Consider the following 24258-nt stretch of genomic DNA (forward strand, 5'->3'; position numbering starts at 1 on the left):
AGCAGCAGCAACAGAACAAAAAAATTTTTCAAATTTTTTTGGAAAATGTTTTTTTTTTTTAACTTAGGGCTAAATTTCTCGACATGATTTACGATATATAATTAGAAAAGTATTTGACTAAAGAAAGAGGAAAAAATTCAACAAGTGAGATTTCAACCTTCATAAAAATCATTTATTGTGATTTTTAAAATTTGCATTAGAAGTTTGTTTCTCAGAGTATTAAGTATCTGAGTTTGTCAGGAAACAATAGATGACGCGACGTCACTGATTATGAGCAGGAAAGGTTTGGTAATAATATTAAAAAATTCAGGTAAACGAAAAGAAGTACAGTGAGAAAATATATTATTCCCATTATATGTTCATAAAAATTGTATTTTTTTTTGTTTTATATAGGGGAATAGTGTCAGGGTTGGAAACTTGTCAGGGTTGGACACTTGGCTTTTTTTAAATAAGAACACTAGCGCCACCTGTGTGCGTACGTGACGAATCTTCTAGTAGTGTAACCTAACTTTTTGTGGCATTACATTTTTGGAGAATCAAAAGTAGCGTCTCCTGTGACTTCAGTGCAATCGAAGAGACAAAAAAAGTTTTGTTTGACTTGTGAATAAACCTAAAAAATGTGTAAAAAAAAGCAAGAATTCGGCAAGGTAAGCTTATTGAATGTATTGTGGGGTACATAATTTAAGAAGAAAAAAAGTAAAAAATCGAATCGCGACACATGTCTGGTTATGGTTAGCACAATTCGAAAATGATGCTTCTAGTTAGGGTTGGACACTTTATACAGTTAGGGTTGGACACCCATATTAATTATGAATTTGACACAATTTATAAATAAATTTTATTTTATTGATATTTCAGTGCAAAATTGTGCCAAAGATATTAGAAAAATAATACTTAAATTGTATAAATTTTGTTCATCATTTCATTGAGTTATTTGGAATAATAAAGCGTTATTTTTTTGTAATTTGAGTTCATTCCTTTTTTAAACCCATGAAGCTTTACAATTTGTAAACAATAAGTAAAGATAAACATGAAAAAATAAGAATAAAAAACATTACAAATGTTATTTTACGTTTTTACTAATAATGCGTTTCGATTTTCAAAAAGTGTCCAACCCTGACTGAAAAGTCCAACCCTGACTAGATTTTTTTTTTAAATGTTTATAACTTTTTTAATTTTGGACCAATCAATTTACGGTTCACAGCAAAAGTGTTCCTCTTATGTAGATCTTTCCACCCATATACCACAATTGACTGTATTTATTTAAAAAAAATACTTATAAACAAAAAACCAAAACTGTGTCCAACCCTGACACTATTCCCCTACATAATTTATGTAAAAAATTTCTGATTCGATTAGTCGAAAAACTTCATACTATATATGTAAAAGCATAAATCATCCTCCGCTTATTTATTTTCAATGTATAAAAAGAAAATCATAATTCTGCAAAGTCATAAGGTTATTGTTAAGTCAAGTTATTGTTACTTTCAGGAGAAGTAAAAACTTCCCTTTAATTTTATGTCAAATTTTTTTGTACATTTTTCTTTTTTAAAAAATAATTGTAATCATTTAAAAATATTATTGAAATATATTATTGTAGTGCACAATAACCAAAAATTAAATTATCTAAAAACAAGGGAAAATTATACTTTAAATTTCAATAATTGCAAACATATAGTTTGTTTAAAAAATAAAACATTTATTTAAAAAAAAAAATAAAAGTTAAAATATTCTTAATTATTTCATGCATGCATTATGTTTTTATTTTATTTGTGCTTATTCTAAATTTTCGTCCATTTATTTTGTCTGCGATGCAACCTTTTTATGCTTTTTTTCCCTTCGCGTAGCGTGATATTCAGTGAGTTACTGCTCAACCGGAAATTCAAGAGGTACAATCTGCAGGTACGAATTTCAGCTCGTTATAAGAACCTACTCAAAGTGATTTATTCGTTTTCACACAGCTTCTATCTGCTTTTACGTGTTTCTTCTTAAATAAACGATGTGCGTTTGTAGTAGAAACTTTCATAGTATAAGAAGAGATACTTCATTTTTTTCAAAAAAAAAGTAAAACAAAAACACAAAAAATAATAATGCTTATAAGTAGTAGAGTCTCGTTAAAAAAAATTGCAGATAATTTCAGATTTAATTGTTGTAAAAGTATTTTTGAATCGTAGTAAAAGTGGAGAATAAATTAATTGTATTAATTTACCAAGCGATGTTAACTGTACTTTAAAGGAAACATTTGAAATAAGTTCTTAATTGTTTGAGGGATAGTTTTAAAACGAAGTTTTACCTTAGGTTCAAAAGGGATTCAAGTGAGCTTACAATACTGACTTAAAGAGTTAGGAAAAATCTTTACTGGAATAATTCTCATTGATTTCTTGTATTTCATAATGAAGGTGAGAAAAAGGTGTGCAAAAATGAGAATATAACAGTATCTTATTATATTTGAATTGCGCCAGGTATTTTATAAAATTTCTTGTAACATTTTTTTAAAATTAATTATTTAATTTAAATCAAAAAGAATAATTACCAAGATAAATAAACTAAATGACACTGTTTGGTCAATGACAAAATTATTTTGTTATAATAAAGTACAACACGATTGAAACGTTCTTTTAGTTTAAAAATCGATTCTAGAAAAATAAAAAGAAATGCAGTCACCTACCTTCTGACCTGCTCGACGTTCAGGAATCTTTTTCAGACAACAACAAACTGAATTGGACTTTGATAAATTAGCCGAGGACTTATTTTATGGGCCGGAAATCGATGACTCTCTACACGTTGAAAAATCTTATCAGAACTTTATGGTTATTAACTTTAAAGACGTTTTCATCAAAATTATATTTTCAAATTTTCTTTTAGAATTTTTTACTAGTACTTAAACGGAGAATTTTTTCAATAATCAGAACTTTTTTTCTCAATCAGACTCATACCTTAATCGTTTCTAAACTGATAATTCAATTGTAGAAATAAATTAAACTTTTATTTTTATACATCTTACATATATTTATATAATTTTGAGATGATATATTATATGGAAACAATGAAAAAGAATGAAAATATTTAAAAAGAGCTAGAGAGGTTTGAATGCCAACTTCCAGGTCTGGTACACACATTTATATTACTATATATGGAGGGAAAATAAAATTCTGAATCCAAAACTCAAAAGTTGTTAACAAAAAAAAAAAGGAAAAACTGGACACATTCGTTTCCAGTCAGTTTATTCTAGCAGTGAAAATTCATTCTTTCGTGGTAAACGAAATGTGAACAGGCAATCGCTAAAGTCGACTTGCGAACATTAAATGGATCGAAACTACTGCCATCGCACGACCATTGCCCCAACTATAGTGACAACACCCGGTTCAAGCTTTAAATTCGCGCATTATAGACGGTTTGAATCTCAACTATACACAAACGCTTTCCATTTGCAGATCTTACAAAATTGATTGAGTATTATTATCATTCCACGTGTGTCTAAAAAAGAAATTATAAATATCTTATTAATAACAATTAGTTTTAATTACTAATTAAAGCCTCTTTTATAAAATTATTTAAATAGAATTTTTTTTTTGATAAAATTATTATTAAATTAAAAATTCTGTCTTTTTTCTACTGTATTGGAAAAAAATTTAATCTTCAAAAAGAATTTTTTCTAAAAAGAAGAATGCGACATTGTGAAAAATAGATTTATTATTTTTTGAAATAACTTCTTCCATCGAATTTGAAAATGTAGTTTTGAAAAAACGCGTTTAAAGTTTTTAATAACAATAAAATATTTGATAAAAATTTTGTTTTCAACTTCCACTGAATCATTGATTCCAAATCCATAAAATAAGTCCTTAACTGATTCATCAAATTTCGGAATGTTCCTTTCTTAATAATAATAATAATGCTATGGTGACCCTCTCTCTAATTTCTTCCTTTGAATTCTTGGCTATTTTTCAACGAAGCAGTCGAAGACTTGACATTTTTATTATCATTACAATTTCACTTTTAGAAGTTAGTTTGAAAAGTCACTAAAATGTGAATTACGGATTGTTACTTTAGATATATAGATTTTATCATTGTAATCAATCTGTTCCAAAGTCTAGAACAATAATTATGTACAATTTTTTACAAATTAATTACTTTTTTTATAACAAAATTAAATATAATTCGAATAATAATAACAAATTGATGATTCTAATTAAAATTATTAGATTCAAATTAAGGGCATTAGTGCTGCACTTATAATGACGTCAAGCATCTCTTTAGATTGTGGTTCCTCTTCAGTTTTGCAGGGACCCTGACCTTCGACAAATTTCGTCAATTAGACGGCAACAATCCATTATTTCATCGACATGAATTGCAACCATCTACAACTTTGTTGACAAAGAGAATTCAGATTAGGATAACTAAATTAATTATCCTGAAAAGCTGAAATTAATTTATTCCCGCAACAATAACTAATTTTTTAAAAATGTAATAGCACTTAGAAATTTTGTAACTAATATTTTTAGATTTAATTATAAATCCCTAGAAACATATACCCATTGCTCTTATATAAGAGCCACCAAAGTGGTAATTCAGTCATAATGGCTGTAAAATGTGAAATTTAGGTAAACTGTTTTCTTATAATACTCACTTCATCTTCTTTAAATAATTAAATTATCACATCAATAAACCAACTTGCCAAAGTCGTCAGATTAATAGTCAATCTGTAATGAAGTAAATATCGGTTCTGATTTGTCCTTTTGTTTTGTATGATAAATTCTCGCGAGGAATTAAGGATTCTAGACGGATAAAAAAGACGTTAAGGACATCACTATCAATCACTGAAATTGGAAGTTATCAAGAAGGTCATCAGTTTTCTGTTGTATATATATTTGGATGAGAGTCCCAAATATTCAAGAACACCAGGAAGACGAAAATGCTTTTTTGTTCGATCTATATCAAAATACTACTGGTAGCCATTTTTCTATGGACTTCTCACATCAATCAATTTAACATCGAATAGTTGAGGAATCTGCATTACCGACGGCCGCTTATCGATTATAGATTGTGGATATTGTATTGAATATTAATTAATCTCAATGACACCGAGAAAAGAGGCCGCTGATTAGCGACACTTTCAAGTTCGACTCGTCGGATATTTTTCTCATTTTCATCCTGGTGTTTGTAAAGTAAAGTTGTGTTCTATTCTTTTTTTCGTGAAAACAACTAAAAATGTAATTTACAATAGTGCGACGAGGCATCAACGTCGTCGTCAACTAGACGGTAAGTCTCAAAATAATTATTTATGAGTCGTTTCCTTCTGAGTCGATCTAATTCTTATAAAAATTTTAAAGATAAAAGAAAATTTGAATCTTGTCATTCGTCCTTCTGCCAATATTTGACTTTTTCTAAATTTCCAGGTGAATGTGAATAAATAGTGTTGTGTAATTATTGGCGTTTATCCTTATCACCCCGTCTTCACGGTTTATTGTTGCTGTAAGGTAACATAGAACTCCTAAGCTGTTTTTCGTATGTAAAATTATAAACTTTTACCAATTTTAGTTTTGAGGAATTCCCTCTAAATTTCTGTGACGTAGAGACATTGACAAGACCTATCAAAAGACAGTGTTCAAAATTTGCATTATTATTTGGCTTAAAGGTTTATATATATATAGTCCACCAATATGGCAAAAAATAACCTCTATTGGTTAGCAACGAAACGATGTTTCTCCTAAAAATTTGAATAGCAATAAACTACAAGTTGCTTTGAATATTTAAGTAATATTTTGATGTGTTTGTTGAGAGTTTCAATTTTGAAGGTTGTCGTATAGTATTAAACAAGGATTCATGCAAGATCATGAAGCCCGATACGATCGTAAACCAAAAGCCATATTGAAAATTTCTTCCACTTTTGCCTTCCTGCACTACAAACGTGGCCGTTTAATTTACCAGGACATGTCGATGGCTTCAGTACAATATCTTTAACTTTATGATGCTTCTTATCCACCTACACTGGATACTAAAATTCAAATTTAATACTACTATATACAATACTCCTTCTCTGACATCGTGTATCGTTCACATACCCATCCCCATCTTTCATCCAAACTAAATTTTTCATTCGTGTATAGCTGATCTACTTCTTTCATTCTTTTATATTTCTTCTTTTCTTCTATTTTTATTTTAAGTTTCTATATGTGATACCCGCACTGTCTATCCGCAGATATGGATAGCAAAAACATACATCCGGCTTTGGTAGGTCCCCCCAACATGAAAATAGATACGTTTCATCTTCGTGTCTAGAGAAATATAACTTTTCTCCTTGAAATGATATTGATGGAATAGCTATATATCTGCTTTCCTAGAGAATTTTATTATTGCAAAAAAAAAGTTTTGGATCATATTTGATAAGAATTTTTTTGTTTAAATCATTTACTAAAGAATATCTCGTAAATTTTTTGAAATAAATTTAATTATATTATGTTTACAATAAATTTTTAATTAATTAGAAATAAAAGCTAAATATTGAAAAGAATTTTCAAATAAATGGTCTGGAAGATTTACAACATAAGTTTTTTAATTACATATATATAATTTTAAAAACAGAGCATCCAAAAAATTTTATTCTTGAAATCAGATCAGACCCTGACGAATTTGCTTATCATCTTATGAAAGGTTCAGGAATTTATGTCAGAAGTGGCTGGTGAAGTAGTTCATATTATAGAATGTGTACCTGTTGAAGTTAGAAAACATAATATACATCAGAGAATAAATCCGCAGTTTTGGATTTTGTAAAATCTGTTACCAGATTCATATAATTCAGCGACTGCTAAAACCCCCGAATCCCAATTTTTATAAAGATTTGTTAATGTTTTCATTTTTGATCTGCAATTTCGAGTTTTCAGAATCAGTTACCAGATTTGAATTAATCGACTCTAAAACCCTTCCAGTATAATTTATAACGAATTGTCTATTATCTATTTATTATCAAATTGTCTGATTGAAATAATTAAACTATTAAAAATCTTTTAATTTTTCAACCTTCAAATATCCAGAAATTTGCTCCCCACTTGGCAAATTGAATTCCATTTTTATGAAACCTAAAAAAAATTCTTGAAAGCTCACCGCGTGTAAAATTATTCGTTCACTGTCGCAAATTATTTCCCTTTGTACACTAAGTTATACAATAAATCCACGTGAGCTGTTTCTGAGTTAATGTAAAATTATCAATTTTAAAAGAAACTTAAAAAATTTTTCAATTTTATGTTAAGCTTGGAATATATATTCGAAAGTTAGCCCTCTCAATTCTTAACGCCCATAGTCGTTAAGCGATCTAGTGGGAAAAAAAGGAGGCTATAAGTTGGAAAAATATGTAGACGCGCCACTCTGTATCTCATACACTGTTAGATGTATAGCACAAGACTGCAGATAGAACTTTCGTCTTGTCTTTGTCGAGAGAAAATTGCTGGTGAACTGAATTTTTATCAGAACGTTACTTTTAGAAGTCGTTATCTTTATACTAGGGGAATTTCATGCTTCCGCAGACTAACATACTGGAGATGATAGAGAAGAGCGAATAATCAAATGAGCGGATGAAAGAAAAATAGGAATGAATTGATATAAGGTACAAAAAAAAGAAGAAAATGAAGATAGGAAAGAATGCAATTTCTCAATCTCTATATCACTTGATGCGAATAAAATAGGATGAAATTTCGACTCAGTAACAAAGTTTCGCGTTTTTTTTTTTAAATAGAAATTAAAATTTTATTCTTAATTACCTCAGTTTTTACATTATAATTGTAGAAAAATAAATTTTATTTTGGAATAGAAAATTTTAATATCCGCAGCTTACTCAGAACTACTGATAGGAAATGCGACTAGAAATTTAATGAAAAGGACTAATTCGTGAATATTATTAATTTATTTATAGTTGAAGTACCATTTTTACAATATTTATATACAACAAAGGTTAAGATTAATTTTTTAAACGTTTGTAATTAACTTTTTGTTATATCCAGAAGTGATCCTGACGCCACCAATAAGGCCCAGATTATCTTATCACAACGAAGCACCGATCGCCTTCACTCTAAATAAACGAACGTTGTATTATATTATTCGAAGTTTATTAAAATGTATTGTACTTACATTGTCGACACTAATGCGAACCCTAGTCTCCTTGTGGATTTCAACTTCCTCGCAAGATCAATCTCACGAGAACTTAATTTATTTTGCACTTTCACCTCGACTCTCAAAATTGAACTTGCTCCTTTTCCCCACATTAATTTCAAAGTAATTAGTCCTACCCCATATCTGCGGTTACGTCAGGAAGTCTTCTAATGACCTGACCTTAACAAATACGTAAATAACTAATAATAATAAATAATCAGGTAATAATGCTAAACTGACCTAAAAGACTCCATGACGTCAAAATAAATCTTAAATCTGCATCAACGAAAACTTTAATTTATCAAAAACTTTAAAATATAAAACATATATAACGCAAGAAAATTAATTATAAAATATAAATTAATATAAATTTATAATAACAGAGATAATTGAAAATATCAAATATTAAAAGAAATTTAGATAATTTAAAAAATTAATTAAATCAATGAGAAAATGATAATTAAATTAAATCGTAAATTCCATGAACAAAACTATATTAATGGTTTCTTAAAAAAAATTCCTTTAAGGGGTTACATGGGTTTACTCGGCAAAAAAAAGGACTATTTTCAACAATTTTTTTTTATATGAAGAAATAAATATTTTATTCGTAACTTTTTAGTTCTTTAAACATACATATTTAAATAAGAATTTTATAAATTTTTGAAGAAAAATATGCAGAAGTCAGCCATTGAGACGTCATTTCCGGTGACCCCTCGGAAAATAAGTACGTCCGCGTTGACAGCACAATTCCTAACAGAATCATCTGAAATTAAAAAACCAAAGATTTTCTTTTAGTACAGACCTAAAACTAGAAATTGGACGAAGGGGGAAAAAAAGTATAAATTTGATTTTTGGCGCACCTTTTTACAAAAGAATGCAAATTTTGATCAAATTTTCTCAACATTTTTTTTTTTTTAAATAGTTGTAATTGAAGAAAAAAAAAATCCTTCGTCCAAGTTCTCGAGAATTGTATCTCGAAGGCCTGTGCAAAATTTCATGAAGATCGGTTGAGTAGTTTCCGAGAAATTTTGACAACCGACTTTAAAAACACAGTTTCGAGAAAAACGTATTTTAAGTTTTGAGTACCAATAAAAGTGAAAAAAAAAGATTTTTTTAACTTACATTGAATCGTCGATTCCTGGGCCATAAAGTAAACTGCCTGCAGCAGCTGCAATGTCCAGGGCATCCTTCTGTTCCTGTCTTTGGCGAATTCTGGCTTGTCGAGTCTCTGTCGCAGATTTTTTTTCGGCTGCGCACACACGGTTTTCGTCTGTGGTTTGGGCATATTCGTGGGAATTTCGGCCAAATTTTTATTCGGATCGATTTAAAAATTTCGGACAATATTTTTGAGATGTTGTATAAATTAATAAAACAATAAAAAAAATTGATTTTTTGAAGCTGCCAAACCCATGTAACCCCTTAAAATCATCTGTAAATGATATGACTCTTTTAAATTTAATTAATTTTGAAGTACCTCGTCTTTCCTCACGGAATTTTGAAACTTTTTATATAAACAAAGATAATTTAATTGATTGTTATCCTATACACTTTGCGTGTTACCATGTCAATCAACTATTCAATACTATGAGACCTGACTTCAATTTATTTACTGAAACCCAATCTAAAGTTGAATCTCTTAATCGATATGTAATCAGCCTACGAGGAAATATTAAATTCTATATATAAATTTACTATGTACTATTTTCTTACAACTTGTTGTTACTCGTTTATGGTTCTCAAGGGACTGCGGGGTTATGTATTAAATAAATAAATATTTAACCTTTTGCCTACGATATCTTATCCTTAATCTAGTGCCATAAAACGTAATTCCCATAGTTTCCACCAGGCGTTCGATTTGTCAATAATAACGGTCATCTTCATAGCCAGAAGGTTAAATCATTCATTTACTACTCTCGTTCCAACTATGTTTTCAATTTTCATTAATACTCCGTCAAATTTTGTTAACATGGTTACTCCCAGATGAAGAAACTCCTGACCTCCATAATTTAGTGCAATATTGCTGTTACATGAAAATTTGGTTTCTAATTCTGGAATTGAGTTTATAAACATGAAGATAGATATGAAACATTTGAAATAAAATAGAAAAATACCAATTTAAAAAAATTAAATAAATTTACAATTGACACTGTGAACTTTAAATGAATTAAGGTATTAAAGTAGTTTCATTTTTCGTCACCAGTTGGCGTCCGATTTATGTCAATGGGGACCATTATATGTAATGTTAATCCTAGAGGGCAGCACCATAACAAGATAATATTTTTTTTTTTTATTATAATATGTACTTATTTCATAAAATAATTATGGTATCAAGATGGTGTCTTTGTTGTTATTTTCAAAAAAAAATTATAAATACATAAACATAACATTTATACTAATCCAACAAATGACATGTGTAAGCATGCTGAAATATATTTCATCTTGTTGATAATTCTTTAGATCTATAATAAACAAATTTCATTCGTAACTTCTAATGTTTCGTAACTTTCATTGTTTTTAATTATTCCATCGAAATGACTTATGTACATAACCTAGAAGATTTTGTCGATCAAAAATTTGCACCTATTGCATTTTCCCAAAACATTCGACGCTTCTCATCTTTTGGGAAGGTAAATGTGGCAGTTTGCTTTACACAAAGGGACAAAAAATTTAACCATTATGTAAGAAAATCACTTAATTTAAATTATATAACTTTTTTTAAATTCTGACACTTTCCATTTACCACGCTGGCTGAATAATGACTGACAAAAACAGTTGATCGTATCAGTCAATCTCCTAAAATCTTTAAATAGTTATCTATGCTTTATTATAACCACTATTTTTTATTTTATGATTTTATTCGTCTTTTAAATAAAAAAAAACATTTTTGTATTTGTTTATTTAATATCATGCAACAAATCCGATTTGAAATTTGGCGCTTTAAAATCATACAGTGATGCTGCTCCCTACTGGCCGAGTTTGGCCTTAAGGATCCCCAATCGGAGACGCTCTCTGTTGGAAATTTTGTTAACTATTAAAAACCATGATCTAACATGGTTGTTTTAAATTTCAATTTTAGTATTTTATACTAATTGGTTTAACAAAATATCACAACTTTATCACATAAAAGCCGTTCCTTATCATATTTTAGACATATTTACAAAATTCCAGATAAATTCATTGAATATTTTAAAGAATAAAGTTTCCGGAAAAATTGACATTTTAGGAATCACGTGAGCCTAACAGCACTGTTAAAAAAAATAACAAATGTGTGATATATATGAGGCGCGAATATCCTTAGAATCCCACGAGGTCCTTTACGCATCCACGTGGTACATCTGCGCAATGTGCTTTTGCCAACACGTGCTTGCAAGCTATGATAAGGACAAGCCACTCGGCAACCCTCGGAACGTCGAACCGGCTCCGAAAGCAGGCGCGAATCAAACCGAATGAAGGGCAGTCGCGCGTTGGCCGCTGTCACGGGTAGGTCCTAGTTCTCGATCAGTTCATTTTTTTTAGAGGTTATGTTTATCATTACCACAACAACAAGAAAGAACAAATCATTCACGAATGACTTAATGTCTCAATTATCGTCTATCTTCCCCTCTATGGTGTTCATCAACTCTATTTAATACTACATTCATCATTCACGTTGCTGTCACTATTTTCTTCATCATCCCTCTACGAACATCCCGAACGATCACCTCATGTGTTTACTCTTAGTAAGTTTACTTTTATATTAATTTTATTTTTACAATTATTTAAACATTCTAGTTTACTTTATTGGATAAATTTTATTATTGTATAACCTTTTTTATTTATAATTTAATTATTGAAAGCTTTTGAATGTATCATAATTATATGGTTGGAGATATCCAGTGAAATATTTAGTGTAGTCAACTATTAATTAGAAGTATTTTTATATTAAAATACATTTTTTGCAGCTTCTATTAATTGAAATTTTTTTAAACTGATATTTAAGAATAATTTTTGTTTTAAACTGATTGTTAGTAAACTTTTTTTTTTTTGTTTTTAATGCAAAGTTATATTTAAAAATATGGGATTCTAAAAAACTAATTTAGGGCACATTTTTTCATTGTTATAATTCTCAGTAACTAATTCCATTGATTAAACTTAATGGAAATAAGCAACAATTTTTATAGAAATATAAAATTTTTATTTAATATTATTCTTTCCGTTTTATTAATTTGTTTAGAAATGTTTTTCTTCTAATCTATTTTATATTTTCTTCATTACATCGAAGTTATACTTTATTCTTACTTAATTTACAATTATTTAAATTTACGATTAAACTAAAAGTACTAAATTTTAAGAAAAATATTCTTTTTCCATTATTATTTTTCTACTTTATTCTTTTGTTTACGTTTTTTGAAAGTTTTTTTAGGTTCTTTAACTTTTTTTTATTATTTTTTTTTTTAATAAACTAATTACTAATTTTAGTGTAGATTATTTTGCGTATTTTTAAAAAATTTTTTTGTATTTATAAATTTCAAAATTCTTCAATTTTATTGAATAACATTTTCAATAACATTTTAAAGAAAAAGAGTATTTTATACACGAGGAATTTATAAATCTATCAGGAAAATATTTATGCATTTATCAAAGAATATATATATAAAATCCCCTCTTTCATTCTCATTCCCCTTCCTTTTGTACAGAAGCCCCTGCAAGAAGACTTTTACTCGTACTGCTAAGTACCCTCCGGCATTTCTCTTTATATTTGCATCTATGCGGACAAAGAATCATAACAAACCTTGATATCCATATTTCTTGAAGACAAGCAAAACAAAACAACCCTCAAGGATAATGGCTCTTTTCCAATCAATAATATTTTCTTCATTTTATTAGACTACCAACATCCCCCTCCTTTTTGTATCCCCTCCCCTCTCTACTTTCCCCCTCTCTATTTTTGTCACTCTTCTCTCTCTCTCGCCCTCCTTCTTTCTTTTTTCTTTCTTTCTTCTTCTCTCCTTTTCTTCACTAATTTCGTAAACATTTTCAAACCACACATATCCATGGGTAACGTGAGAGCAACGTATAAAAGCAATTTATCTCATACATGAAAATGCGATTATTAAGCGATGTAGGTACTCTTTCATTGCATCCACTAAGTAATAAATTTCACATTAAAACGAAGTTTTACACTTTTCCTGTTTCTGTCATAAAACAAAGCAGTAAAGTGTGTAATACCATTGTAAAATGGAATTACAAATCACTACTCTATGTTTAATTATCTTATGTTTGTTTATTCCGAGTGTATAATTATTTGATATAAAATATAATGCTAATTATTTAAGTAAAGATAATCAAAATATGGAATATTATATTAATTTATACGTATTCTAAAAAAAAAGGAAACTTTTAGACGTTCTTCAAACGGACCAACATAACATTTTTTCCTTTTTTCAATGTTTTTTTTCTATATTTTTAAAAATTTTAGTAACGTATTTAATTTATGGAAACTTATTCTATGATGTTTGAAGAGTATTTAGATTTTTTTTTAATTTTTAATGGATGATTAGTTTAGAAATGGTGGAGATTTAAAGATGCATAGGGTCTGACAGACCCAGTTTGCGCTTTGTGCTTAAAATAAGAGATATGCACGTCGAGGGTTGAAAATAATAAAAATAACAATAATAATAATAATTATAATAATAATTATAAATTTCACTAATTTAAATTAGTGAACGAATTCTATCTAATTCAAATCTAGAAAATGAGTTATAGTCAATCGATATATATCGAGAAACAATTTCTTTTACAACGTATACTCTGATTATGAACTTTTTGTAGTTTTTAGAATTTAATTCTATTTTTTGAGCTTCTTTATTGTTTCTTAAATTTGAAAGATTTTTGTAAATGGAAAATTATTTAAACGGAAATAAGTTTTCATCAAGACGACGAATGTCATTTCAATACGTTGGAAAAGTAGATCACTGATTTCGAATTTAGAGTCATATTTTTGAAATTCAAAATGGCGGCTCCAATATGGCGGACTAAAAATTTTAATTTTTATTAATTTCTCTGAAATTTGTTCCTTGAGGGTTTTCGGGTTCGTTGCTTACGAATATGGTATCAGATTTTCAAAATTCAAATCGGATTAAAATTTTTATTGTATTCCGACTTGTCTGAAATTTGTTTTCTATGAATTTTTTCTGTCAATGATTTCAAATATTGAAATCCTATATTCAAAAATTAAAAATATCAGACTATAATTTAAAATTTATACTTCCTCGTCTGAAAATTGATAGTCGGGACTTTTTATTTGATCGTTAATTCGTAAAATAATATTAGTTTTCAAAATTTAAAATAACATTAAAAAATTATAAAAAATAAAAAAAAAAAATTTTTTATCCTATTGGTCACAGAAACGTATCTTTGTACTAAAAACGATCCTAAAAAAAGTTTTCAAGTCGTAAATGTCTAAAGAAATGACATTCTAAGAACGTCGTATATATGTTCTAAAAATGTTTTTGGAACATAAAACATTTTTTTTTTTTTTTGCTTTTAACGAAATAAATTCTAAAGTCCTTTTATTTACTGACTTGTCGAATAAAAAAAAGCACAAGAAGCTAATTGCTTAATTTTTCATGCAAATTCAATTCAAATATATTTTACTTTTTTTTTCTCTTTAATTGCCACAGGACATTGAAATGACTTTCGTTAATTACTATGAATACTTCTAAAACTAAATTCTAAAATAGAAATAATTCCAAAAGAAAAATATATATATAATTGTAATATTAGGTTAAATTAAAAACTGAGACAAAATTAAGAAAATTTTAAACAAACATTTTTTTGAATCCTATATATATGCAATATATTTTCAATGGAATCGAAAAAAAAGTTATTTAATTCTATTCTATTTTAATTCTATTTTATATCTTTCAATCAAACTAAATTTCATCCAAATAAAAAGCAATTCCCAGGTTACAATCCACAATAAAATTTTTAATTTAATTTCACTATCACGCTCAGTGAATCAAGGGTTTATCTGAAAGTTTGATTGAATATCCAGTTTCTAGTTTAAAATTGTATTGTTATTTTATCCCTCGATAATTGTTTTTCGTTATATTTAATTATTTAAACGATTTTTTTTTTATAAATGATGTAAAAAGTTTATTGATAATAAAATGTGTGTTTTAAATTAATGTTGCTTTAAATTTACTTCAAATTTTTACTAAAAACAATAAATAAATAATTATTATATTAAATATATAAATTGACAAATTTTTCAAGAGAAAAATTTGGGGAAAATTTGTTTATATCAAATTCTTAAAAAGAACATATAATAAATTATAATTAATTTATAATTTTACAATAAAAATAATATCAAAAAATTTCTGGTAGAAAATGCTTTAAAATTATATAGCTACGAATCAGTGAGTGTGAACTATTTCAATTAATGGAATGTTACAAATCACTGACGAATTAGCGGTTATGCACCTAATGTAATTATCAATATACATGTATTAAAAGAACATATTTTAGTGTTTGATAACATTATTAAAATTTATTATTATTATTATTAGTATTATTTTATGGTAAATAATTTACAATAAAAAACTAAAAAAAAATTATTTTTAGTATTATTATAATTATTATTATTATTATTATTATTATTATAAAATATATAATAAATATTCATTTTATTTTAAAAGACAGAACATTAATTTTACTTAAAAAATTAAATTATATTTTTCCCTAATTTTTTTTTTGTAAAGCGATGAGAGGAATCCCCACGTCCAAGAAGCAGCGCCTCAATGAGATATAGTGGCGGCTTAATGAACTAGAAAACAACTTGTTTACAGTTTACCGCTTTATTTATATCATTTTTGCATCTAATTATAGTAAATGAATAGAAGAGCGTTGTTACTATCACATAGAATAAAAGAATTCATTTATAATATTTAGTTTCCTTAAAAAATATGTTGATCAAAAAAATTTCCAGTTTGAATTAAAAACGATTGTTTTAATTTTCTAAAAAGAAAACTAAAATGGAGTTACTCTTTGCTTTTAAAAAAGAAAAAAAAACAAATAAGCTGCATTTCAAAACAATTTTTATTCTTCTCTTTCTTCAACTGGAATATAAAACAAAAACTAAAGAAAAGAATTTAAAAAATGATATTGCAACGATGCTTTTGGTGACTAGGTTATAAATCACGCAGAATAAGTGACTGCGGAGTATAAAAGTGAGAGCAGAAAGGCGGATCGAATGACGCACGACAACGGAATAGAAGAAATTTTCCTTTTAAAAAGTTAAGGAGAGAAAGAATTAAAATAAGAAAAAAGAATAAGAAGAAGGGAATCTAACCTCGTGATTAAGGCGACTCTACGCGGTCAGGAGGAATTATCGTCGAATAAAGAGTGCGACGATTAAGGGGGGAAAACTGCACTCGACGGAAAATGAATCGGAAGAAATTTCGTTTAACGATCTACCCTCTCTCGCTGCTTTTGCTTCTGCTGCTGCTGCTGCTGCTGCCTCATCGCAGAAATTAGTAAATGAAAGAGAAAGTATTTCACTCCCGTTTCCCCCTTCTCTTTAACTTTCTGCTCTCTTGTGCCAACACATTTATATTTCCTACTTCAGCTTATATTGTAAATTAACTAATTAGCAGAATTCGTATAACTCGCGCGGAGAATTATAAGGAGCTCTTACAAAACGCATCCTCATTCACCCAAAAAAAAAAAAAAAAAAAAAATGTTGAGTTTATAAACTGTCATTAATTCTTGGGTCGATGAAAAAAAAAGAGAACAACAAAAATCTCATGGTATTTATGTGCACTCGAGGATTTTAATATAAAAGTGCGGTAAAGTTTCTCTCTAATTGTTGAATTCTTAGTCTCCCCCCAGTTAAAATGTCTTACTGCGTAACTTCTTTTTACCATCAAGGCGGGAAAAGGAGAGAGAGAGAGGAAAAACACAGTTTAATTGGACACTTTTCTTGGACTTAATTGTAATTACATTCTCTAAGAAATAAAGTCGACGTTCAATATTTACTTGGTTAAAACTATACTCGCGCGCAAACTGTTTTATCGGTGCAGCAGCAAAAAAAAAAAAGAAGAAAAAAAAACACAAACCAATGTACATTCTCAAACGGACTATATACAAAGGAACAAACAAATTGAATGAAATCCCTCAGACAAATTTTCTCACTCTCGAGCCAATCCATTTACAGAACTGACTTTCTGATAGTTTTCGACGTCTCTTATTCTTTACTTTTTTCTTGTTTTTCTTCTTCTTTGCAACTATTTTCACGCGCAAATCTTTTTCAAATTAATACTCTTCCAAGAGATCAAACAAAATGAGATTTGTTTTTAACTAAATTTTCCCATTTTTGAAAAAATTTTAAACTTTATAATAATAGATATATATATATATAATTTACACATACCAAAAGTTGTTGAAGAATATTTAATTACTAAACAATTGAAACAACAAGAGACAATACACTTGCACTTCTAAACAGAATCTGAGAATTCATGACAACCTCGGAATATGGGTCAGCAAATTTCAGTTCTCGAGGAGTGGAGATAGAGGGTATATGCATGGTGAATCTTGCAGTGTTAGACTAATGTATCATGTACGCACGAATAAATCTCTAGAAATGTATTTTCCAAATTATTTACAGTCACATAAATAACAATAAAATACGACAATTTAAGGATAAAAGTTTTTTAATTAAAATACTTTTTAAAAGTTTTTTGCGCACTAAAACACAAAATTAATTATAATGATATAAATAGCCATACTATTTTATTATATAAAATATTGCTAATAAATATTTTCTTTAGTATGATATTAAAAAGATGTTGTAATAATTAAAAATTAATAATAATAATTCTTACAACTTTAGATTGTCACATCCTCCAGAGCAATCAATTGAAAGGTAGTCATCCGAGATGAGCTATGAAGAAAAATCTGGGCTGCCTTCTAGCCACTGTTTCCATTCTTCAGCTAATTCAACTAACCTTCACCGTCGAAGCTCTACCCCCCATTGTAAAAATTGGTAAGTCATTTTTAAGCAATCCTCAATCAAAAAATAGTTATTTCATTTATTCTTTAACGGAACATTATTGCCTCCCTAGTAATTTTATTCATCATTGAATGATATTCATAATTTGTTCTATGAGATGATTAAAAAAAAACACTGAATAATTTCTAGTTATTCTAGGTGGAACATTCAAATTAATCATTGCTAATAACGTTGGGCATTGTAAATTGTATTAGAACATTTAAGACTGTTGAGTTATTAATTTCCACAGGATAAAACACTGAAATTTGTTTAATATATTTTAAATATGTTTATTTAAATATAATAATATTCTTGACAATAAATACAAAAAGTATAACCCGAAACACGAGTAAACGTACTTACTCTGCTGAAGGTTTCTTACAGACTAAATTGCAAATCATAACTGGATCTTAAGGGTGACTTGGGGAAATAAACAAACGGTTCCTCAGCTTAGACATTGCTATCAGATGAAAAATCCGCAGAGCAATTAGAATCCCTATTTGCTAATTTATATTTAGAATTCATTATTTTCTAAAAAGGGATCATTTATCAAATTCTTAAATTATTTTCTTTATTTATATATATGTTTACGTGTCTACAAACACATATGTATTTAACTGTACGATCATCACTTTGAATGCGCGACATAGATTAATTTGCCATTTCTGAAATTTAACTGCGCACTTCCCTTGTCAAAAGGGGGTTGAACCACGAATCTTCCGGATGTTTTCGCGAACGTCTGGAAACTCTGGAATTTACGTTAGAGAAGCTATAAAGTCATGAATTCCCCTACCAACATATATACGCGACATTGCGAATTACCATCATCCGAAATACTATCCGGAAATCTAGCATGTACCTCTTATACCCACCTTGCCAAATGTTCAACAAAGAATGTCCGGTCAGCTGTGGATTTACACCAGATTTATTCTTAATCCTAAAATATATCAATTTATTTATTTTTATTTATATTCACACATTACCTACAGTCCAATAAATGAACCAAAAATTACATTGGAGCATTAACGATAGGTGTAGGAAAATTCTTTAAATAAAAAGATTCATCTGAATTTTCTCAACATCATGAACAGAATTAATACTAAAGTTATTTTTATCCACTCGTGTTACATAAAATTTTAATCTCCTGAATTAAAAGGAGAATTCTTCTCAGACAAATATCATTAAATTAATAATTGTTCACGTGGAGAATTTGAAGAAATCAATTTTACATTCGAAGAACACGTCAAAAAAAGGATCAATATCTTCGGATACTATTGATAAATTTACTGTCGTGAAAAATTGAAGTTATCATATTCTGTTGTAATCTCCTCAAATATATGTATGTTTCACTTTATTCGCGAAAGATATGGATCTAAACCGATGAATACAGACGAGTCATATGACAACTTACTTGGCCACCTGCAACCGCTTCTTTATAGTAACTGTATCTGATACACTTGAAACAATTGTAGATCCATGCGGATATTGAATGTCTTTAAGTCTATATTTCATACCTCGTAAGCCCCCTCGTTTTCCATTTCCTTATCTCTATAGACATACTTTCTATCTTCCAATAAATTTCATTCCTTCATCTTCTTTTTATTCAAATTGAATTTCCCCCAAGGCTCCCTTGAGACAAATGCCCCTAAAGCTTAGGAAAATCTTCTTCAAAAACAACTGCATATTTAATGCTAACATTACTTGATAATTTTATCATTGTAGTACATATTTATAATATTGTAATCATTCGGTGGAATTAATTTATTATTTAATTCTCGACAAGTGACAATTATTATAATAATTAGGAATAGTTTTCTCATTTTTTTTTCTTTATAAATTAAAATTTTAATGCGAATTAGTATAATGAGGCTAAGTTCATAGCAATTTTTCATATTCATCCGGATGGAACTTAATTATTTCATGATGAGCTTTACTGGAGCAATTATACTCACCAGGAGCCACTAGGATTTATTTTCCTGCGACGAATTTAACTTTTCTTCGTATTCAAATTTCGTATATCATCTTCTCCATTATTATTTATCAAATGATTTTTAAGATTATTAAAATTAATGAAAATTGTTGAGAATAAATTTATTTAAATATTGATCCAAGTTTGAAATAAAAGATCAAAATCCCCTTTAAATGAATACAGACTTGGCTGCCTTACAAATCTCGTTTCAATCGATGATTCCACCGTATTCGAAAAAAGAAATGAATCTTGAAATATGTGTATAAATTTAGTTGAATTTATCATCTGTTCAAAATAATTTTCAATCGATGCTTTTTACACTGTAACGTTCAAAACAGATTTGAAATATTGTTGAGATTTGGTTTTCTATAAAAAAAAACCGTCAGTGAATATTTATTTAACTGTAATTTATTTAAAAATAATAAAATTATTGACAACTTGTACAAGAAATATATTTTTTCTGTTGAGTCTTAGCAAATACGACCCAGTACGTCTTACTGTTTTTAATTTTAAGGAAAATCTACATAACCCTTGGAATCCGAGGTAGATACCTAGAGCCCATGCTGCCTTGTTATGTGGGGATGACCGTTCTTGTTCTGGTCGACCCACTAAAAACCACACACTTGGCTGGATGTTATGATTACTATTAAATTTTTTTTCCGAGGGAAGTGGAAAATCTACATAACCCTTGGTATCTAAGGTCTGAAGCTTGTGCTCCTAGGTTATTTGGGGACCCACTAAAAAGCAAATTTTTGGCTGAAGAGATCCTTATGCTTCGAAACTGCCGTTAGGCTTTAAACTTAGTAGGTGTACGTATCTGGGATTTCGCACACGCGACCATTACCGATCTTTCTGGCCTATTTCTTTTTTGTTCTTGCGAGAGTCTTCTTGGCTTCCTCAAGGGAAGATCTAAAGTCTTCGTATACTCCACTACCTGCGACGTGATCGGTTCTCATCTTCCCATTTCACCGTACGATGCATAAGAAGCAGCTAGTGCTCTTCTTACAATCTTACTTTATGCTGCCCAATTCTTCCATTCGGTCCTCCTTCTCTGGGTTAGTTGCACTTTCTTCGCTACTCTTTATATTATTTATTTCAGATCTTGGAATAAAACTCAAATATTGTAAATATCATAAATATGCTGATGATTTTAAATTTTATCTATCAGGCTCCCTATCAGAACTCCCTGAATTGATTAAATTAGTACAAATCGATATTAATTATGTTAAAAATGGGCTTGTTCTTAACTTGAATAAAACCCAGGCTATGGTGATCGTAAAGTTTTTATGGTATTACAGCAATTACATAAAACCAAAGATTCTCTTCCAACGTCAACTCGATTATTATTATTAATTAAGTCACTCATTCTTCCTATTTTTCATTATTGTCCAGTTTACGATGATATTACTGATGAAATAAATTACAGGTTGGAAAGATCTTTGAATGCTTGTATTCGTTTTGTTTTTTAATATCTCTGTTAAAGACGGAAGTTAATTAACAAAAGAAAATAAAATAGATAACTTGACGAGGAATAATAAATATATAGAAAAAAAACTATTTTTTATTATTTAACAATTCCGCTTATTTGGAAAGCGTAAATGCTTTTCGCAAAACAATTTTAGAATAAGGTAGTGGACTACCTCTCAGTAAATTATTAATTCAATAAACCCAGATAGACGGTATTTAAGAGAAAATGTTAAAAAGAAACATGAGACAAAGTAATTCAAAGTGAAATAAATAAATGGAGTCATATTAAATTAACACTCAATTTAGTACAATTTATTCTCAATATGTTTGCTTTATATATGAAAAGAAAGGTTTATTACAAAATTCAATAATCAGTTTAATTAAGCTACTTGACTTACGTCAGGTCTCACAAATAGCAACCAGATAGATTCTATCTTCAAAAATACAAATTTCTGTTTGTTATGTAGGATCTTGGTGTGTTTGTGTATGTTTAATTTTATTTAAGAAGAAACTGTTTTATTAAAGTCAATTATTTAAAAAGACTCACCAGAATTATAATCGTAACAGAAAAGTATCGTATTACTCGTTGTTTGTCACTTGATACTTAGGTATGCGTAAGTCTTCTCTTATTTATTTTATTTATAATGAATTTCTCAATTAATTTCTATTTAACTTGTATATTTTCAAGACACTTGTATTTTTTATTTATAATCACAAATCAACCCTTACTCGGGGAATAATCAATAACTTCAACCACTTTTTGTGGGACTACTCCTTATTTTCATGCAATTTCAACAATGTTGCATTTTTAACTGGGGCAGTGATACATTCAATCACCTACTCTACTTATAATTTTCATTAATATTACTTAATCTTCCAAAGGGATTAAGTAACTGTCATATATTGAAGACCCACATTTAAATGATATAATAAGAATTTAGATCATGTTATTATTTTGTAACTTATTTCCGATAAACGATTCATTGTTGAATAAATTATAAGAAAAGACTTTTGACATGATTAAAAATAAGTTTGAAACAATGATTAAAACTATTCACAATAAGAATAATAATAAGTGTTGTGTTTTATATTATAAATATTCGAAAAATAATTATGAATAAATAATGATTAAAAAAATTATAAAGTGACGGAAATTCCGTCCCTAATAATCTCTAAAGGTGATGATATTACCCCTTAAAGAAATAGAGCTGGCTTATTAAATGTAGCAACCAGAAGACAAATTTTTATTGGAAATTTACAATACTCAATTTTTAATAATGAAACATCATCCTATCTTTATGAACTATTTAAATTCAGAACTCACAATATGAATCAATCAGGAGGGCTTTGAGGGAATTTTGAAAAATTAAATTAAAGATAATAAAATAATTTTTGGTTCATTACAATACTAAACATATTTAGTTATCATAATATAAGAAACAATTCCTTATTTAACAAAAGATGACAGTGAAAAGTAAATCCATGTTTTTTCCGTTCTCTTATAAAGCGCAAAAACAACGGATTAACCTTGAGCTGCGCGTTAAATCGGTGATAAGTGTGTAGCTCATAACACCAGTGGTATATACATGAATCTTAAGAAACAGAAATACGAAGAAGAAAAATATAGGAGAAAGTAAGCGTGAGGCTGAAGAGCAAAATAAAAAGAAGCAAAAACTCAAGTACGGAAATACCGGAAACTCACTACCAGGATTAATCGTCCGTATCCATTTCATGGGAAATTTCCCACAATTTTATTCTTGCAGTAAACTTCTTCAAGCATGAGACAAGCATGTTTCGGCGTAATTTCTAGATAAAAAAAAATGTCACGTGGATTTAAAAAATATTATATTTTCCACAAGACATAAATAGTTACATGAAATTAATTTATTAATTACAAATTCATTATCTCGGTTAAATTATTCTGAAAATTAACTTTTGATTTCTATTTTTTGTGCCTTTTAGAGCAGAAGGAAGTTAAAGAAAAAAAGTTTCTCAAATCATTCAGAAGATCAATTTGAATAATTCAGTATAAGCATTACTTGCTGATGCTTTCCTTTACTCGTTCAAATTTTCTTTTGTGTTTTTCCTTTTTTTCTTCATCGTTCAGCAGAATGATGAGCAGGGAGATTGTTGGGAGCACTAGAGTCTGGTAACCAGGAAGTTCTATCTTTCCGGTACTAGGAAAAGTTTTGGTATCTACCCTTCCTCTCTCTCTCTCTCTCCCTCCTTCTCTCTCTCACTTTTGCTCACCCTCTTTGCTCTGCTTGATCCCTTCACGCTCACATTGACATTCTCAAAGTTTTCCGCCCCAGGATAAACTTGCTAAGCATGACACGCGACAAAACACTAGTTACTGTAGAATTTCTAGTATCTCTACTTGATTAGCCTCTGCTTTTTTTTTCATCCAAGACACGTTCTTCATAATAAGACTTGTGAATTTGTCCTTGTAAATTCTTATTCTGTTTTTTAAGATCATAATTTTTGTTAGTATTGTATTTGTCAGCCAATATGTAATTGAAGATTAATTTTGTTCGTCGCGCAAATAAATGTGTTTTAATTAATTAGAAGTATACCAATAAACCGAAAATCCACCAACGTAAATATCTGATCGATTACAGGTCAATATCAGCCATTATATATATATATG

The 24258-nt window shown here is 28.6% G+C and overlaps 1 protein-coding gene across 4 annotated transcripts in view; it reads left to right on the forward strand.

The window, feature by feature from the left end:
- The first annotated feature begins 11542 nt into the window (after nt 1-11542).
- The window catches only part of LOC127281617 (glutamate receptor ionotropic, kainate 2-like), a 193326-nt gene continuing 180610 nt past the window's right edge, over nt 11543-24258 (forward strand). For 3 of the 4 annotated variants that reach the window (XR_007843062.1, XR_007843064.1, XM_051305416.1), the window contains exons 1-2: nt 11580-11861; nt 18017-18169. Coding sequence is in view for 1 of the 4 variants with exons in the window: in XM_051305416.1 (XP_051161373.1) it covers nt 18070-18169 (100 nt within the window). In the remaining 3 variants the exon portion in view is untranslated. Of the gene's footprint in view, nt 11862-18016; nt 18170-24258 lie in introns of all 4 variants that reach the window. The other variant, XR_007843063.1, reaches the window with a different exon arrangement.

This window comes from Leptopilina boulardi, unplaced genomic scaffold, assembly GCF_019393585.1.
Source record: "Leptopilina boulardi isolate dan_hultmark-lab unplaced genomic scaffold, ZJU_Lbou_2.1 LbouV2_273, whole genome shotgun sequence".
NCBI lineage: Eukaryota > Metazoa > Arthropoda > Insecta > Hymenoptera > Figitidae > Leptopilina > Leptopilina boulardi.